The sequence below is a fragment of the Macaca fascicularis genome, chromosome 18, assembly GCF_037993035.2.
Source record: "Macaca fascicularis isolate 582-1 chromosome 18, T2T-MFA8v1.1".
NCBI lineage: Eukaryota > Metazoa > Chordata > Mammalia > Primates > Cercopithecidae > Macaca > Macaca fascicularis.
Window position 1 is genome coordinate 79,139,930 of NC_088392.1, and position 19,393 is coordinate 79,159,322.

The 19,393-nt window shown below is 45.9% G+C and overlaps 1 protein-coding gene across 4 annotated transcripts in view; it reads right to left on the reverse strand.

Annotated features, from left to right (window-relative positions):
- The window catches only part of GNAL (G protein subunit alpha L), a 202,595-nt gene that overhangs the window by 115,828 nt on the left and 67,374 nt on the right, over positions 1–19,393 (reverse strand). The window contains exons 1-5 of one of the 4 annotated variants that reach the window (XM_065534249.2): positions 18,600–18,748; positions 17,729–17,975; positions 17,382–17,454; positions 16,627–16,681; positions 16,367–16,486 (exon numbers count right to left, since the gene is read on the reverse strand). In XM_065534249.2, coding sequence (XP_065390321.1) covers positions 16,367–16,486; positions 16,627–16,681; positions 17,382–17,454; positions 17,729–17,873 — 393 coding nt within the window. In that variant the 5' untranslated portion in view covers positions 17,874–17,975; positions 18,600–18,748. Of the gene's footprint in view, positions 1–16,366; positions 16,487–16,626; positions 16,682–17,381; positions 17,455–17,728; positions 17,979–18,599; positions 18,808–19,393 lie in introns of those variants that run through there. The other 3 variants (XM_065534248.2, XM_065534250.2, XM_045377973.3) reach the window with 3 other exon arrangements.

Here is a 19,393-nt window from a genome sequence, read left to right on the forward strand (position 1 = left end):
AAGAATAATCATTGAGCTAAGTTTAATATTTGGTAATATTTTTATTTTTGTTTTTAAATTATTAATTTATTTTCAAATCATAGTCGGTTTGAATTCAAATAGTTCAAAAATTAATATAATGCTTCAGGATGCTTCCAGCTATTGAAACAACTCAATTAAAAAATGTACAACTCACACTTTATTTTAGTTGAATTCATAATGTAGATCGTATTAAAAATTATTATAAATATTTAATAATGCTTTATAATTTGCTTTTATAGTACACCACTACAGACACATAAAAAGTTGAATTATCTAATTAAAACATTTTCCTTTCCTATGGTTCTAATTCTGAAAACTATAAAAATATTAAAGTCGTGTTATATATTTTTCAAAAATAACATTGCCATATCCCATCAATATTTGGTAATATTTTTTAAAAAATGTTCATCATTTAGATATTTTGTGCATGATTCGGCCTCTGCCTGTGCCTGTGTGTGCATGTGTGTGGGTATATTTTAGACGTGTGTAGATATAGGTAGGACAAGCAAGATTGTGGTAAGAATCATTTTACCTCCACTTGGGATGAGAAAATAGAAATGGAAATGAATGAAGCAACCAACATTTGTTTATCTTTTTGCCATAAACTTATGTGCTTCATGAAATAAAAAAATATAGACTTCAATTTGTCTGAACACATTCTTTACCAACGTTTCTTTAAACACTAAGTAATTACGTGCTTGTGTAACAAACTAACTGCCACAACTGTGGATTCACTTTAAGCTAAAAGATGATGCTCTCCATTTTTCTGAAGATCGTGGAACAAGTTTGTAGACCAAGGGCTCATTCTTGAGCTCTAGCCAAAGCTTACTGTCCCCCAGACCTGAGAAGCTGAAGCCGCTACGCTAGGAATGGCCTTGATTTTGTGATGGGGATATCGTTTCCTGACCAGGCTCTGCCGATGACAATTTTACCTTCCCAGGAAGCCCTAGTGTATGAAGTGCGACAATGAAGACTTCTGTCTGAGCACAATAGTCCTTAGTAATCTTCTTTTCTGAATGGCTACAGAATGTCTAGTCTATACCACATGAGTTAGCATTAAACTACATGATGCATTATTCTTTGTTAATTTTATATTACACATTATATATGTAGTTTTTTTTCAGACGGAGTTTCATTGTTGTTGCCCAGGCTGGAGTGCAGTGGCGTGATCTCAGCTCACATCAACCTCCGCCTCCTGGGTTCAAGCGATTCTCCTGCCTCAGCTGCCTGAGTAGCTGGGATTACAGGCATGCACCACCACGTCCAGCTAATTTTTAGTAGAGACGAGGTTTCTCCATGTTGGTCAGGCTGGTCTCGAACTCCTGACCTCAGGTGATCCTCCCGCCTCAGCCTCCCAAAGTGCTGGAATTACAGATGTGAGCCACCGTGCTGGCCTATACATTATATATTACAGACATCCTTTCCTTCACTAAGTGGTAAGGCTTTTGAGGCCAGAGGTCATAACTAATACTTTCTTTGCGTAACTCATGGTCCTGAGTACGGTTTGATAAATATGTGGCTTTATGTACGTTTACTTAGCATCACCATATGCCAAATGCCGTGTCAAGTTCCTATCCCCAGTAAAGGCACGTTTAGTGGAAAAACTCTACATGACTCATCATACTGTGAGCTTCAAGAATCAAAGGGCAGGCATAAAAAATTTCAAATATGACACATAAATGTGTTTTCTAAATAAGTCTAGCCTTGCTAATTGGAGGGACTTAAAAGGGGGCAAATAACTTGTTTCTTTAGTTATTTTGCTCTTACTAAGAACTTACTAAGTGCTCAAGACTAAGCTTTGGCAAATCAATATTTCAATAAGGACATCTATACAGCATGCAAACTGTGTTCGTAAAAATCTTAGTGTTTCAGGTAGAGGAAGGAAAAAAAAGCAGGCAAGGCAGGGTTTTGAAGATGGTAAGGGCAAGACCTGGTGGGAAGGAGCGTGCAAAAGTAAGGGTGCACAGAGAGCAAGCGTGGAAGTGTAAGGGTGCAGAGACAGCAAGCGTGCGAGCGCAAGGATGCACAGCATGCAACTGTGCAAACGAAGGGAACACAGAGAGCAAGTGTGCAAGTGCAGGAGCACACAGAATGTAAGTGTGCGAGTTAAAGGTGCACAGAGAGCAAGTGTGCAAGGCCAAGGGCATGGAGAGCACAAGTGTGCAAGCACAAGGGCTCACAGAGTACAAGCATGCGAGTGAAAGGATGCATACAGCACAGGCACGCAAGCACTGAGAGCAAGCATAAGGTGCACAGAGAGCAACTGTGCAAGCATAAGGGTGCACAGCGGCAAGTGTGCAAGCATAAGGGTGCTCAGAGAGGCAAGTGTGCAAGTGTAAATGTGCACAGAGCAGGTCTGTAAGCATAAGGGTGCACACAGAGTAAGCATACAAGTGTAAAGGCACAGAGAGCAAATGTGCAAGCATGAGGGTGCCTAGAGTGCACGTGTGCAAGCGTAAGAGGGCAAGAGAACAGGTGTACAAGCTAAGGGTGCACAGAGAGTAAGCACGCAAAGGTAAAGGCACACGGAGAGCAAGTGTGCAAGCATAAGGGGGCACAGAGTGCAAGTGTGCAAGCATGGCATATGGGATGGAAGTCAGGGATTTCTTCCTGGGCAGAAATATCAAACTGGGTCTGTAAAATACAAATGGGTATGGGAGGGACAGAATGTCTTAAAGCCAAAAGGAAGAATACAGGTTGGGTACAGATTGAACAGGAAACTCGTGTGAGAAAGATGACATGTAGCAAGGACCTGAAAAGTTAGAGAAACGTCCCGAAGAAGTACCAAATGCTATCCCAGGTTATTAGCCACGCTGAACCTACGTCAAATGCCCTCCAAACATCCTGCCAGGCTTAACTGTTTAATTTATGATCTCCCTCAGTGAGGAAGTCTGCAGCTTCTATGCTTTAAAACACCAGTATTTCATGGTTGTCTGATAAAATCGTTCTATATTTTCACAATTAAGTACTCAGGCATTTGGTCTCAGCACCCAAGCAGTTTCCATCTAATTTACTCTATTGCTAAATTTCACTTGGAAAACATTTACTTGGCGATTCAGGTTAGCTATTTGCCCCATACGAACAAGATCAACTACGGTAACATTTTATAACAGATTCTCTTCACTACAAGACAAAAGTATGTTGAGAAGATCGCCCTTTAGGGACTCGAAGTCAGTTTAAGGCCAACCATTTTGTTGAACCACACCGGCTATCTCTGGGGGCCCCGGGGGGCTGGGCAGGAGCAGCCTCTTCCCTCCCTGCTCCTTTATATCTTTTGGATTTTATGCCATCCACAAATATTTCCTATCCAAACAAATACAAACACAAATTAAAAATGGAATTGCTTTGTGTAGTGAGAATGTTATGCATACAGTTGATTTAATTCCATTTATGCCATGAAGACGACAGGATAAAAAAAGTATGGGATTATTTTAAAGGTGAAAAAACCCCCACACCTTCACGGATGACATTCTCATGCGAAACTGAAAGATAAAAAACCCAGTGTTTCAAAGGAACCTTCTCAAGAACAACTTCATTATTCTGCCTCTTAAAACCTAGTGTGCTTTTCTCACAAACCACACGTGTTGACTCATTTAAGTCTTAATTTGGCATAAGAATAGCCTCCTCACTCTGCTCCTTCTACTGATTCCTGAGAGTGCTGAGATGTTCAAAATATTTTCTCTCAGTTACATAAAACTAGCAACGATAAGAACAAAATGCTCTAATACTTAAGGTATGTTTAATGCCACATTCATCTGAAAAGAGCAAGTGTCCTCAGAGATGAGCTTCTCCTTTGGGTACACCAAGCAACAAACTTCCAATACATTCAAACTGGAGGCAGACTTTGGAAACAAAAATCTCTTTTGTTCAGCCTCACATTTTCAAAGGATTTGAAGTTTCAATGACATCCTATCCAAGAAATAATAATATAAAAAGGGGTACACAAATACACTATGGAATATTATTCAGCCGTGAAAAAAAAATGAAATCCTGTCATTTGCAGCAACACGGATAGAACGAACATAGTGCTAGGGGAAATAAGCCAGGCACAGAAAGACAAGTATCACAGGTTCTCACTCCTATGTGGGAGCTAAACAGTGGACCTCATGGAGGCAGAGAATAGAATGATGCTTACCAGGGGCTGGGAAGAATAGTGGGGAGGTGGGTGAAGAGAAAATGATTGACGGATACAAAAGTACAGACGCACAGAAGGAATAAGATACAGCATTCAGTAGCACCATGGGGCAACTGTAACTTAGTAACGTATTGTACATTTCAAAATACCAAGAGGACCGGAATTAGAATATTCTTAACACAAAGGAATGATAAAGGTGATGGATATTCCAATTACTCTCATTTGATAACTTACTGTACGCTTGTATCAAAATATCACACGTACCCTATAAACATGTACAACTATTGCATATCCATCACAAATTTTAAAAACCAAAAAAAGTTGCCTTAATTGCTTTGCGAACTTTTAATTCATTTTCTATAAGAAAAAACACTTTAGATAAAAATGGTCATGTGGCTCAAGCCCCAATTTCTTGGTGTGCTGGTGAGTTTGAGGGGTAGCTGTGGTGGCTGGTCCTCCATGTGCTTTTATTATCAAGAGCATGAAATTATGCATTTTTTATTATGTGAAAGCAGCATCACCATCTCCATTTTTTTTTTTTTTATTTATCAGGTATTTTTACAGGGCAGCCTGTGCTATTAACCATAAGGAATATCAACTGATTTTATAGATACTTGAAGAGCAGATGTAAAACCACCATCATTTGATTTTATTAACAAAAATGAAAGTCTTCAGCATGTAGAGCCTATTATATTCAGCTTTCATAGACATGCCTGCTTCTTTTGACTCCAGTCTACCCCACCTAGCTACACAGAACTTACGTACATTTTCTTTTCTTTGTTTTGTTTGTTTGTTTGTTTTGAGACAGGGTGTTAGTTTGCCGCCCAGGCTGGAGTGCAGTGGCTCGATCCTGGCTCACTGTGACCTCTGCCTCCCAGGCTCAGGGAGCTGCTGTTTCAGGTGGGAGCCACCACACCTGGTGTATTTTTTACAGAGACACGGTTTCATCATGTTGCCTAGGCTTGTCTCTCGAACTCCTGGACTCAAGCGATCGGCCCGCCTGGGCCTTCCAAAGTGCTGGGATTACAGGCATGAGCCACCGTGCCTGGCCCTATTTTATTTTAATCATAGTATTTAGAAAGTCAAAAGATTGAGCAGCTTTCTCCCTTACATATTTATTGCTCAAGTCTATTGGTGTGCGAAAACTAGAGTGTGAGTTTTGATAAGAACAGTATATTTGGGCAAGCATGGTGGCTCACGCCTGTAATCCCAACACCTTGGGAGGTCAAGGTGGGCAGATTACTTAAGGTTGGGAGTTTGAGACCAGCCTGGCCAACATAGTGAAAATCTGTCTCTACTAAAAATACAAAAAAATTAGCTGGGCGTGGTGGCGGGTGACTGTAATTCCAGCTACTCAGGAGGCTGAGGCAGGGGAACCACTGGAACCCGAAGGGAGGAGGCTGCAGTGAGCTGAGCTTGTGCCACTGCACTCTAGCCTGGGCGACAGAGCAAGACTCTGTCTGAAAAAAAAAAAAAAAACCAGGATATTTGTACAGTTTCAAAGAACATTCCTAGAATTTACTTATAAATTACCAAGGGGAGGGTGTCTATATAGAAGCAGACCTCACCTTAACTAGTGACCAGAGTTAACATCACAGATGCACTGAGAAGGAAGGATTCACGATCACTTCTCCGCTGTTGCTGCCAAACACAAAACCTCAAAGGAACTCTGAGTGTGGGTGTTCTACAAAGTCAATGTCAGGCCAAGGTCATGACAAAAAAGGTCGGCTGAGCAACTGTTCTAGTGTAGAGAGAAATGGAAGTTAAATGTCATGGTTGATCCTGGATTGGACTACTGACCAGAGTTACCAATATCATTATTTATTATTATCGTTACTGCTATTTCATTATATTATTATTGAGACTCTTGGTAAAATCTGGGTAAGTTTTGTTGATTACAAAATGGTGGACGGACGCGGTGGCTCACACCTGTAATCCTAGCACTTTGGGAGGTGGGTGGATTGCTTGAGGCCGGGAGTTTGAGACTAGCCTGGCCAACATGGTGAAATCCCATCTCTACTAAAAATACAAAAATTAGCCAGGCATGGTGGTGTGTGTCTGTAGTCCCAGCTACTCGGCTGCAGTGAGCTGAGATCGTATCGCTGCACTCCAGCCTGGGAGACAGAGCGTATTGTATTTATGTTAAATCTCCTAATTTTGATATTAGGAGATTGTATTAATGGAAAGGTAAGGTATTGTATTAATGCTAAAGGTAAGGTAATGTATTAATGTTAAATCTCCTAATTTTGATACCTGTGCTGTGGTTACAGAAGTGAAGTGGATGTCCTAGTTTTAAGGAAATACACACTGATGTATTTAGAGGCAAGGGAGCATGATATCTACAACCAACTCTTAAATGGTTCACAAAAACGTGTCTTAGTGTAGAGAGTGTGAGAGCACAAATGTGGCCACACATTAGCTATCGACGCGTCTGGGTGAAGGACATATGGGAGTCTTCGGTACTATTTTCGTATTGTTCAGGTAGTTTAAAATCATTTCAAAATAAAAAGCTAACGTTTATTAGGAGTACCTCTCATGATAATATTGCAGAGAAAAAAATGGAATTTAAGAAAAGTATCTTTACTGAAGTTCTAATACAGTTAATGTATCTAACTGAAACGTTTTACTATAATAATAAAAATTCCTTTTATTAGCATCTCAGATGTGCAGAATAATACAATAATCATTATCAGTGGGGGTTTCCCTCCTCCTTAATATCATGACACAAGCCATGTGAGACCTGGAAGCAGGTTTCTGGCACAGGAACGGCCCTTTGTCCAATGACAGATGAATTCCCAGAGCACAATCCCCACAGCAGATACGAAGCCTGGCCTCGTGATGAATTCGGGAGTGATCCTTCCAAACAAAACACTTCCATTTTTTTCACTCCCCCGAAGAAAACCATGGGTTCTCCCCAGCCTTGAGGAGGAAGCCCAGGCCCCTTGGCCAGGCACGCAGGACTCTCCCTAACCTACCGCGGCCTGACTGGGCTTTTGGTCTGCAGGTTCCAAAGGTGCCACCCGCCCTGAAGCACTGTCCTCTCTATGTCCACCTGCCCTCTAAGCCCTTCCCATTCAAGGAAGATTCAGCTCAGTGTGACGCCAGCTGCATGGGTGTCCCGAGGTGCCCCCAAGAACTTGCTTAAATGTAGCATCACACACTTTTATTTCTTAAGCCTATATCCCTGCCAGAGGTAGACAAGTGCTGTTCCTTATTCGTCTTGGTGTCCATAAGATGGAGAATATGTGTGCTCAGTAATTACTGAAGCAAGGGCAGTCCACATGTCCTCTTCCATGTCACCCACCTCCCCTCCACAGTGCTGGCAGCAGAGCTTCGGGACCTCCATGGGGCCCCACTGAAAACCGCTGCTCATGGACTACTCTGCTGTGGGAACCGTTCACGGGAAAGACAGGAAACCATGCTCCATCTTCGCCAACTACTGGAAAGCTCCACGGACAGCTGGGAAATGAAATCAACTTCCATGTCACCTCTCCCTCTCTATCTCCCGGGTCTCCCTGTCCTCAGCGGGGGCTGTCAGGCCAAATGGTCCCTGAGGCCTCACGCGCCATCTATTTTCAACCCACATCACTGTTTTCCTCTGCCAAGTGGGACTTGTTAGGCCCTATAGAATCAATATGGCAGCCCTGAGCCTAAGACGCAGGCGTCTACCACTTCCAGCAACCAGGTGTGCAAATTAGAACAAGAAAGACTGTTGTGCATTTTATAAAAAGGTCTTTCCTAGGACTTTTTTAAAAACCAGAGAACATGCCTTAGGACACCTAACTATTTGTGAAGTATTTATTTTAGCATGATCTCCCTTTGAGGGGTGCAGTCAGGGTGCATTTCACCTTTCTACCACGAGACAGCACGAAGCAAAGGTGCACTGCGGTGAGCACAAAAGAATGAGGCTGCAGCTTACTGGAACTTGCCACAAAACTGGGCAGAAACTGGAGCCCTAGGCAGCGAGGCGAAAAATCCCACAGAAATCTGCAAAATCCAGATTTCCAGGCAGCCTCACAAAACCCGAGGCTAGGCCAGCCACAGGATCACAAGGGCAGGACACAGGCAAGCCGAAACGGTGGGAAAGAGCAAAGCCAACATCAGTGAAGAAAATCCAACTGAGAATAACGTAAAGAAAGAGAAGGAGAGCCGAGCTCCGGGGGCTGCTGGTAACAGAACAGGCAGGAAGTGAGGTCCATGGTAACCTGCCAGGGAGCCTGGCAACTCCCACCTGAGAACCTGTGCTCTGAGAGGACACGGGGATGAGGATTCCTGAACAGTCAGGGGCCTCACTTCCTTTGGGGATAACTAGGGGTACCTTCCCCCAGGAGGGCTGTGAAGCGTTAGGGATGTCAGCTCTTGGCATGGGACAGAAGGGACTGCCTATAAATGCTGGCTTGAGACGGAGGTGCAGGTGGTGACAGCTAAGGGGTGCCACTGACTCCCCGTGGATCCAGACGGGAGTGGACAGGAAGCCATGTCAGACCACGGGACCTGGGGGCTGGGTGGACTGAGGTGGAGCCACTAACCAGGCCTGGCGCCTGAGGCGAGGCCAAGAATGGCGCTAGCTCTGCTCCACTTCCTCCGGCAGAGCAGGATTGCTCATTTTCAAGCTGTACCGCCCATGTCCCAGCCACTGTTTTAGATATTAACGTGTTTAATCCTCACATCAGCCACAGGAAGTAGGTGTTGCCGTCATCTCTACCGTACCATTGAGAAAAGGCAGAGAGCAACGAGGTCATGTGCTCAAGGTCACACACAAAGGGCCTGGCAGGGCTAGAATTTGAACACAGGCTGGGCTGGCCCCACACCTCCTCTTAAGACCTCTCTTCAAGATAGAGACACCATCCTGTCCACAGACTCCCAGGCCTGGAGGTGTCTGCACCCTGTCCACCCTTGCGTCACCCTGCAGGGGCTCCTTACCGGCCCTGCCTCAGTCCCATGAACACCCAGGGGCAGCGCCCAAAGACCCTTTTCCCAGTGACTCTCATTCAAGACAGACCCAGCTGCCGGGCGCGGTGGCTCAAGCCTGTAATCCCAGCACTTTGGGAGGCCGAGATGGGCGGATCACGAGGTCAGGAGATCAAGACCATCCTGGCTAACACGGTGAAACCCCGTCTCTACTAAGAAATACAAAAAATAGCCGGGCGAGGTGGCAGCGCTTGTAGTCCCAGCTACTCGGGAGGCTGAGGCCAGAGAATGGCGTGAACCCGGGAGGCGGAGCTTGCAGTGAGCTGAGATCTGGCCACTGCACTCCAGCCTGGGCTACAGAGCGAGACTCCGTCTCAAAAAAAAAAAAAAAAAAAAAAAAAAAAAAAGACAGACCCAGCAGAGGGGCAGTGAGACCTTAAGTCAGCCCCTATAATAAATGTCCATTTATTAATTACATCGGAAAATACTGGAAGGAAAACACGGTACTTTTTCCTTCCACGCCAGATACACAAGTCTTTAAGAGGTTCAGTGTACTGTGGAAGGCGCGTTTACTGTGCCCTTTTTACACCTGCTCAAATGTTGCCTTTTTCCTATAAAACATGCACCAGACCTCACTAGCTCAAAAGGCAAAGAACAGGATAGCTGTGAGGCAACTGACTTCAATACCCTTTAGAATTAGGCGGTTGCTGTTTTGCTGTATGTGTGGGGACCTCATGTTCTTTAACACTGCGTGACATCCCAGTCGGCCTGTCCCCTGACTTCTTGTGCCCACAGGTCCTTACTGAAGTGGATTCAGAGAATTCTGTGATAACCTAAGTTAGCAGGCACCTGGAGATTGTTTGCAGCACACCCAGCAGGAGATGCACTCCAAGAGCGAGCTGTGGGGAGAGGAGGCGGTGGAGAAAGAGGCCTGGTCCTCAGGGAGCGAACACAGCCAGCCCCGTCATCTTCCGATGGCGCTGGGAGGTGGGTTTGATGAGGCTCTGGGCAGGAATGGTCACTGGGGGTGCAGGGAACCCGAGTGGAGGCTGCCGTGGGGGACGCATCATGACCTCATTACATGGTGGGCTTCGGCTTGATTGGTTAAAAAAAAAGACACACACACGAAAACCCACAGCACAAAGCCCTCTAGCAGGAGACAGAGACAGGCTTGGAGAGGGAACACAGATACTGCGCGGAAGAATCTAACCGGGTTATGCGCATTCTGGAGATTCTGCACACATCCCCCAAACAGATGCAGCAGTACATGGCAGCAGCCGCCGAGGCTCTGCAACGGCAACCCCTGAGCTGGGCCCCGCACTTGGCTCCTATGCAGGGCCACAAGCGGCACTGAGCGTAGGCCACTTGCTCAAAGTCACACCAGGCTGTCTGGCTCCCCGGGGCCTTGGCCCAGGCCACTGTGGCCTCCTTGGCCTGCACACTGACCGAACACTCAGACGCTAGCCACATAGGGTGCCTCCTGACTTGGGGCTGCTGTTGGAAAGTGACAGAGGAGCTCTGCCCTGGGAGGAAGGCAAAACACTGGCCTCTGCTCTCTGGGTAATCATTTAGGAAACACCAGGTGGTAATTAGACAGAGAACTGACCAACAGATCAGACTGCTTTTCCGTTTCTTGTTTAGCCTTATTTATCCTCTTCCCCTTAGAAAAAACTAGCAAAATACAATTTGAAAAGAGCTAATAAAGTATCCACATTTTAAGAATAAAAATCAAACAAATGAATAACTCAATCGAATTCAACAGTGATTTTGCTGGTGTGCTGCTAAAGGATTTTTGGAGGAGGAGGCAACCACAACATTCTTCTTCTTTTTTCTCTCCTTCTTTTTTTTTTTTTTTTTTGAGACGGAGTCTCTCTCTGTCGCCCAGGCTGGAATGCAATGCCACGATTTCGGCTCACTGCAACCTCTGCCTCCTGGGTTGAAGCTATTCTCCTGCCTCAGCCTCCTGAGTGGCTGGGATTACAGGTGCCTGCCACCATGCCCAGCTAATTTTTCTATTTTTAGTAGAGATAGGGTTTCACTATGTTGGCCAGGCTGGTCTCAAACTCCTGACCTCAGGTGACTGGCCTGCGCTGGCCTCCCAAAGTACTGGGATTACAGGCATGAGTCATCACGCTTGGCCTATTTTTCCTATTTCATAAATGATCAGTCAATCTATGTTTTAGCATAATCACTTAACACTATTTATTTTGCATCATTGCATCTGCTGGCCGCTATGCAAAATTTGGCTGCTCAGACACGGTGCCAACTAGTGAGGGGCTCATGGGTGGGAGTCAAGCCTTGAACAAAGATAACCTGAAGTTTTGGGTGTATTCATGAGAAAAACTCTAATCAGGCAATTGTCAATTCGTTATTTGTAGCTAATCTCAGTACTTTTCTTTTCTATTGTGATATATGTTTTGTAAAACACGTTTGCATTATTTCATTTGAAATTAAAATTTAACATATCATGCTGGCTTGCCTCCAAAGATTTCACATTATTCTGCAGCAAATATCCTGCTGGTTTGCTGTGAAGATAAGTGGAGTTTTTTTGTTTTTTGCTTCAACCTGGTATGAAACACCCCTTTACAGTTCTGGCTTGTGAAGGGAATAACGGAATAACTGTATCACATGAGTTCGAGGTCACAAGAACTTTATCAGTCTACCATTGTTCATCACAACCTGAACAATACCACAAAAAGGAGATGGGCCAGTTTATGGATAATTGCAAAACTAGACGATCATCCCCATGTAAGCTACCAATTTCCTTTCACAATTTGCTTGAAAAGTCTTTGCTATCAAGCCCTCCTTCACCCTCTGCCACCAAATCTGAAAACATACCTGCGTCTACACCTGTTCTCGGCCTTCCCTCCTGTTCAACAAGTGGGGAGGTGGTCTGGTCCTTTTTTGTTCTGGATCCCATTCTTTTTACCTTCTCGAGGACTGGACTCCTGCCATACACAGCCTCTTTCTTCTGTATTGTCATTTTCTCCTGCTTTACCAAGCGATTCCAGCCCTTTTCATTCAGACGGGCTTTCGTATCTTTCATCTTAAAGAAACCCTCTCTTGACCTCACCTACCTTCCCAGCTGCTGCCTGGCTCCTCCTTCCCAGCTGCTGCCCGGCTCCTCCTTCCCAGCTGCTGCCCGGCTCCTCCTTCCCAGCTGCTGCCCGGCTCCTCCTTCCCAGCTGCTGCCCGGCTCCTCCTTCCCAGCTGCTGCCCGGCTCCTCCTTCCCAGCTGCTGCCCGGCTCCTCCTTCCCAGCTGCTGCCTGGCCCCTCACGCTTCCTCCACAGCAAAGCCTGCAGAGAGCCTCATCTGGCCCTGCCACCTCCCCCCGCTCACATCACATTCTCTCCTCAACACCCGCCACCCGGGTCCTCATCAAGGTCACTGGTGACCTTGAAGCTGCCAAAGTCATGTTACTTGAATGTCTGTCTTGACTGCCCTGGACAGCACTGCCCACCGCTGACATCCCTTCCTTCTGCAGTGGCTCTTCCTGGGGCCTCACACATCCAACTGTCCACCTGGCGTCTCCACTGAGATGTCGAAATAGTCACCTCCAACTCACTAGGAAAACAAAACCTCCTCATACCTGCTTCCTCCCAACCTGTTTCTACCTTCTATGCAGAAATTCAGACGCAAACGCTCAGAGTCATTCTCGATTGGTCTGTTTCCCCTCAGTACTCACATCCACATGCCAACAAGTCTAAATGGTTCTGTTTCCAAAATAAACCCCAACTCAGACCACTTTCCTCCACCCCCATGACCCCCTCCCACTGCAAGCTGTCCCATTACCTTTCCTCTGTATTATTACAATGGTCTCCGAAGTGGCTACCCTCCTTCAACTCCTGCCTCCCCACAATCCATTTTCCACCCACAGCCAGAGTGATGTTGATGAAACACATGAGATCTCATGGCTCCATTGCTTAGAACACTCCAAAGCTTCGTGCGTCCGGACACACCTGGCCTGTAAGGCCGATGGTAAGATCCAGCCTCCGAATCTCTCTGACCTCCCCGCAGCAGCCCTTGGCTGATAGGTGCTAACCACATTTGCCTGCTTTCCGTTACAACTTCAGATTCATGGAATTCAACTGAAATTCAAATGAAAGACACCACAAAGACCAAAAGACCCAAAGAGCAACCCACCCGTATTTACCCCATTGCAGTACTCTCAGAGAAAATTCTCAAGATGTTTGTTTCCAAGTTATTATTCTCATTTTCCTTCTTAAATTGAAGAACCCTAAAATTAATTTTTAACTTTAATATAATGTAGTTGGCTCAAAAGTTATCTTATCTTTACAGGAAAATTAACTTAAGACCCTCAAATAATTGAACCGTGACACTGACAGGCTTTCTCAAGGATTCAATCTCAAAAAAGTACTGGATTGAGTAAAACAGTGTTTTGTTTACCATTAAAATACTTGATTTAGCTCTACTTGTAAAATCTACTTGTACGTTATAAAAAACATACATTCTTGTAAATAAAAGTCAATTTTCCAATGGAGCATATAAGTCAGATTTGTCCTGATATCATTCTGAATGAGGATCATCAAAATATGAAACCAAGAACTACACAATTTAATAAGTAATAAAAATATTTCCAAGCACTATGAAATAAATGTCACGAAAATTCTGTGCATATTAAAATTAAAAATGGCATTTTCAGAAGGAATGTTGCATATTTAACATTAATTTCCTTATTTATATAAGCCTGGGCTATATTAAAAATATACAAATATACATAAATATATACATAAAATATACTCTCATCTGACATGTGCGTAGACATTTAAGACAACAGAATGTTAGGCTTAAAAAACACCAGTAAAACTAACTCCCACAAAATATTACCTCTGAAAGAGCATTGTAATTACATTTGCATCTGCTGGTGCTAAATTCTCCTTTATTATAATGACAATTAATTATGCTTTCTGATAATAACTTTTAAGTAACCTTAATTTATCTATATGAAAATATATGCATTCAAAGCAAATGGTTTCTCAAGTTTTTAATTAAAAATGTTCATGATTTAGCTACAAAAACACTTCCACAACCTAGCTGCTTTGGATTCCTTAGATAATACAGGTGGGAGTTACCAATTGTTTCTGGATTTGGGGTTGAATATGGGATGCCTCATCAACCGTGAGACTGTCATGAACAGGAGAAAGAAGACATGAGACTGACTAATAAATCTTAATTTTAATTTCTCACTAGATGTTAAGAATAGCATTTCCCCCTAAATATATACGATGTTTTATGATTACTTTTAGGCAAACAAGATAGGATAAATCTGAGAACTCAGATGCTTTTCTATAAATGTCTAAATCTGAAGCTGAAAGGAAACACCACTCCCGATTTCAACCAGGACCATGTAGTTCTGGGTGATTTTGCCAGTGTACACAGTATCAGTGAGAACCGGGAGGACACCTGCACCTCCAGTTAGTGAGGATCCTGGTGTGGCTGGAGCATCTTCTGCCTACCCTTTCCCCTGCCATGTCAACTCCTTGCCCTCTCCAAGCCATCCAATTAAAAACATGGGGCCAGATGCCTGGCCCCTTCTTCCAGCCAGCGTGCCACTGCTCACTCCTCCATTTTAGAAATTCCACAGATATCACCGGCTCTACGTTGGTATGCTTATCAGAAGCAAAAGTCATATTAAAGGATGAAAATAAAAGCTTTTTAAAAAAGTCATTTTTGGCCGGGCGTGGTGGCTCATGCCTGTAATCCCAGCACTTTGGGAGGCCGAGACGGGCAGATCACGAGGTCAGGAGATCAAGACCATCCCTAACGCGGTGAAACCCTGTCTCTACTAAAAATACCAAAAAAACTAGCTGGGCGTGGTGGCGGCGCCCGTAGTCCCAGGTACTCAGGAGGCTGAGGCAGGAGCATGGCGTGAACCCGGGAGGTGGAGCTTGCAGTGAGCCGAGATCGCGCCACTGCACTCCAGCCTGGGCAACAGAGCAAGACTCCGTCTCAAACAAACAAACAAACAAACAAAAAAAGTCATTCTTATTAGCCATCCCAACACAGAGCCCACAGGACAATGGTGCTCTGGAGAGAAGGGGTGGGGTGAGCTGGGGGACACGGGCCTTGCAGGCAGGGCAGGGCCTCTCTGTTTTACACATCAGTTTCTCCACATGCTTCCCTTCAAAGAGAGGATTCTGAGAAGGAAGTATGTCTCCAAACCACCATGCCACGCAATACAAACTCTGAAATACTGGTATTGATGAATACAGACACACACACACACACACACACACATACACACTCTTCTGGTGCACTGTAACAAAAATGACTTTCTGAGAAGCTTAACAAATACTTTTCCTTTGAAACATGCTTTATGAAATGACCAAATATTTTAAAGAAATGTATATTCTGAAAATGAGAGAAAACTAATATTGATGTCACTCTTTTGCATAAGCAATACTGCCATCCAAGTGATTAGGAAAAGCAGCCCTAAATAATGCAGATGTGAACCAAACTGCATTTTAATATGATAAATATTCAGAAGTGATCCATGCTATCATCTTTTAAACAATGCATTCTTCTCTTAATTGATCTGAAGGCTGTGCATCTTAAGAGTAAACTGAATTCTGCTGTTTCTGTAATTCCCAGGGAGACAATTACCCACCATAAGTATTTTTCTCTACTCATGTAATTTCTACTGTTGTTATCTGGGAAACTGCTTGTTAGTTTAAGAATACAGACAGGAAAAAAAGCACCATCAACATTTCTTAAAGGTATGCTGCCTTCCTGATTATCAGCCTTCCCCGTACACTCATAAAAGCATGTCTTGCAATGCCATTGTAGTTAATTTTTTTTTTTTTTTAGATGGGAATCTCGCTCTGTCGTTCAGGCTGAAGTGCAGTGGCATGATCTGGGCTCACTGCAACCTCCACCTCCCTGGATCAAGCAATTCCCCTGCCTCAGCCCCCTGAGTAGCTGGGATTATAGGTGCACACCACCAAGCCCAGCTAATTTTCTTGTATTTTTTGTAGAGATGGGGTTTTACCATGTTGGCCAGACTGGTCTTGAACTCCTGACCTCAGGCAATCCGCCCACCTTGACCTCCCAAAGTGCTAGGATTACAGGTGTGAGCCACTGCCCCTGGCTGTAGTTAATATTTTTAACAAACATAAATATTTTGGTACAGAATAAGTATTTCTCTTAGGCATTTAGAGAGTTGGGTTTCAAAGAAAGTTAATAATGAATTAGTATCAATATTGATTCTCAACAAGAAACCTTATTAAAAATGGTTCCATCTTTCACTAGTTAGACTATTTCAGGAAGCACTTCTTACCTGGGAATATTCAAAGTCAGTGATAGGGGCTATGCTCTTGATGTAGTCTGATCGAAACTGGTTTTCAGGGTTGGCCAGCGGAACTGGAGGTATTATAGTACTCATTGCTGAAACTATTGTCTAAAATGGAATAAGAAAAAAATATGGATAAACATTGAGGCTCCATGTATGATAATCTACAATATGTAATTTCTGTCTACAGTTTTAGAATGAAGCGCACTTGACCTTTCTAGTAAACAATCATTTAAAAAAGTCCTTACCACGATAGCATCTTTAACATTTTTCCGGATGTCCAGAATTTTCTGTTTCTTTTCCCTGTATTAAAAGAGAGTTGTTATTAGCTTAATTTACCCTTAACACTGATTCCAATCAATTGAGTGGGATTTTAAATTTCCAGCTACAGCACTGACCTAGACTGGTTTCACTAGAGGTCAGTATCATCCCCCAACACAACATCTGCAAAGGTTTTATCTGGGAAAGGAAAGCACCCTCCTTTTCTCATTTGCACTCTAAACAAACTTGAATGCACACATTTTTAAAATCTATAGCTTTAAACAACCATGCAGCTTACATAAAAACAAGGCAAAATCGCTATGAATATTGCATATAAATATAACGATGCAGCTACACTTGTAAATGTATTTTACCTAGGTCTATCCCATGGAGAATATGCTGATAGTTATAAACTGAAATAGATGCAGACAAATATTATATTGAAAAAATATACTGAGCTATTGGTTAAGTGTGCTCAGAGCAATACCAGTAATACAGATCAATACTCCAAGAATACCTATAAATCATATTTTGTTAAGCAGGTTTTTTCTTTAAATTAGACACTAGCAGAAGAAGGATTTGCCTAAATATACCAAATCCAACAGCAAATATCTAATTTTTTCCCCCTTGAATGTCTACTCAATTATCAAATACATTGTTTAGAGAAAGCACTTCTGGGACGTTTGGGAGAGACGAAGTTTGCATGCAGTTTGGAAGCAAAACCGAAATTGATCATTCTTACTCGGGATTAAACCCATTGACGTGCAGGATCCTCATCTGTTTGACGATAGTGCTTTTCCCAGACTCACCAGCCCCTGCAAACAAACAGAAAGTAGGCTGTGAACTGTGTCCGGATATCGCTGCCATTTCTCACCACTAGCCGGGTCTGAGCAATCCTCCTCCCCCAGCACAGGGATTTCCTACACGCGGGCTCCCGGCTGGAGGAGCTCGCCCCGGCCGCCGTCTGGGCTCCGCCGCTCGGCGGTGCGCGCGCCCCTCGCCCGGCCCTGCCCGCCCAGCCCGGCGCTCGCCGCTCCTGACTGTGCGCTCCGCTGGGGCCGGGAGCCGCCGCGCGCCCCTCGGCCTTACCCAGGAGCAGCAGGCGGTGGGTAGCCTTGTAAGCCAGGCGCTCTTTCTGCAACTGCTTCTCGATCTTTTTGTTGGCCTCGCGTCGTTCCTTTTCATCGACGCCCTGGTCTTCTGTCGTCTTGCTGTTGCCGCCCAAACACCCCATGCCTGCCCGCTGGGATGGACGTCCGGCAGTTAGGAATGTGCGCAAAAAGCAACAGAGAGTTGGAGACGTGCGCGGCTCCCGCGACGGCCGGTGTCTTTCCTGCTGCTGAAACAGACGGTCTGGTCTCTTCGGTGTTTTCCGATTCGGAGCAGGCGTTTCTTCTCCCTCCCCCTGCCCACCGCAAACTCCCAACTAAATGGCTGTAAGGAAGACGCGCGGAGTAAAATGCCTTTTTAAACGAGAATTGTTTTAAAATCTGCTGGATGAATGCGGCACAATGAACGGAGACGGAGGCGAGGGCGCCGGTCTCCGCTGGAGACAGCCGAGGTGGCGTAGCGCCCGGGGTTCGCCCCGCGTCCCCGCGCCCGCACTCCGAGCCTCGCTCAGCCCCGCCCAGCGGGTCCCCGAGGGGGCGGCGCGCTCCACTGGGTGCTGGGTCCCAACCAGCCGGGGTGGTGGCTGAGCGTGGCGCGGAGGACAGAACGCGCCACCGGGGGTCCCACAGGGCGACGATGGGCACCTGCCGGGCCGGCTCGCGCCCCGCTAGTCCTCTGCCGTCGGACGTGCGCCCCTCCCTGGTCTGGGATCCCGGTGCGGGGAAGGGAAAGGGAAGCTGACTTTGGGGGCGGCCGGGCCGCTGGTCCCGGAGCACTCGGAGAGGCGCTACCACGCTGTAGGGGTCTGGGAGCTGACCCCCCACGGAGCCCGGCCGGCGGGGGCGCTTACACGCTGGCCGGCCTGGGGTCCGGGCCTGCAGCCCCTCCGCCGCGCCGCGGTTGCCTGGCTCTCTTGCACCCCGAGCCGGGAAAGTGCGCCTGGGCGCGCGCCCCGTGTTGGCTCGGACGCGTCCCTGCTCCTGGCGGGCGAAGACTCCCGCAGGATCATGCATATTCTAGCAGGGAGGAGGATCCCTCCGAGGCTCACCAGTCACACCGCCTTTGTTCTGCTCAGCTTCTAGACTATTCCAGCTCGCCCACGTCGCCGCCTCCCGAGCCTCCTGTCTTTACCTCCAGCCCCCGTTTCTCCTGTGCAGTGCTCCCAAGCAGCACTACCACTCTTCCAGAAGGCACTGTGGCCTCGAACTTGGAGTTGTAGCAGAGGAAGGAACTAGGGCGCGAGACTGGCACCTGCCCTCTGTTACTGAGGCCCCTCCAATAGGGCCGCAGCCGGCAGCTCGGCGTTTGCAGTGTTGGACTTGGGGGAAGGAGGTCAGAAGAGGGGGTCGGGCCGAAGTCGTGGACGCCAGCCGTGGGCGTGGAGAGGTCACTGTTCCCTGTGTGTGGCTGCTCCCGTCCCACTTGACGGCTTGGCGCTGCGCTGTCTTCTACTTGTCTTTGCTCAGCTCCGTCGTCCCTCCACCTTCCAAGAAACCTACACGGTCTTGTTCACTGCGGAGCTGGCCGCCTTCAGGAGAACAGACCCCAGCTCGCCCCGGTCCCCCAAGAGGCGCTTCCCCTACCCTCAGGCCCGCCGCTGCCCTGTGGACCTTCGCCCCTCACCCAGGGCACCTTCCCCTCTCC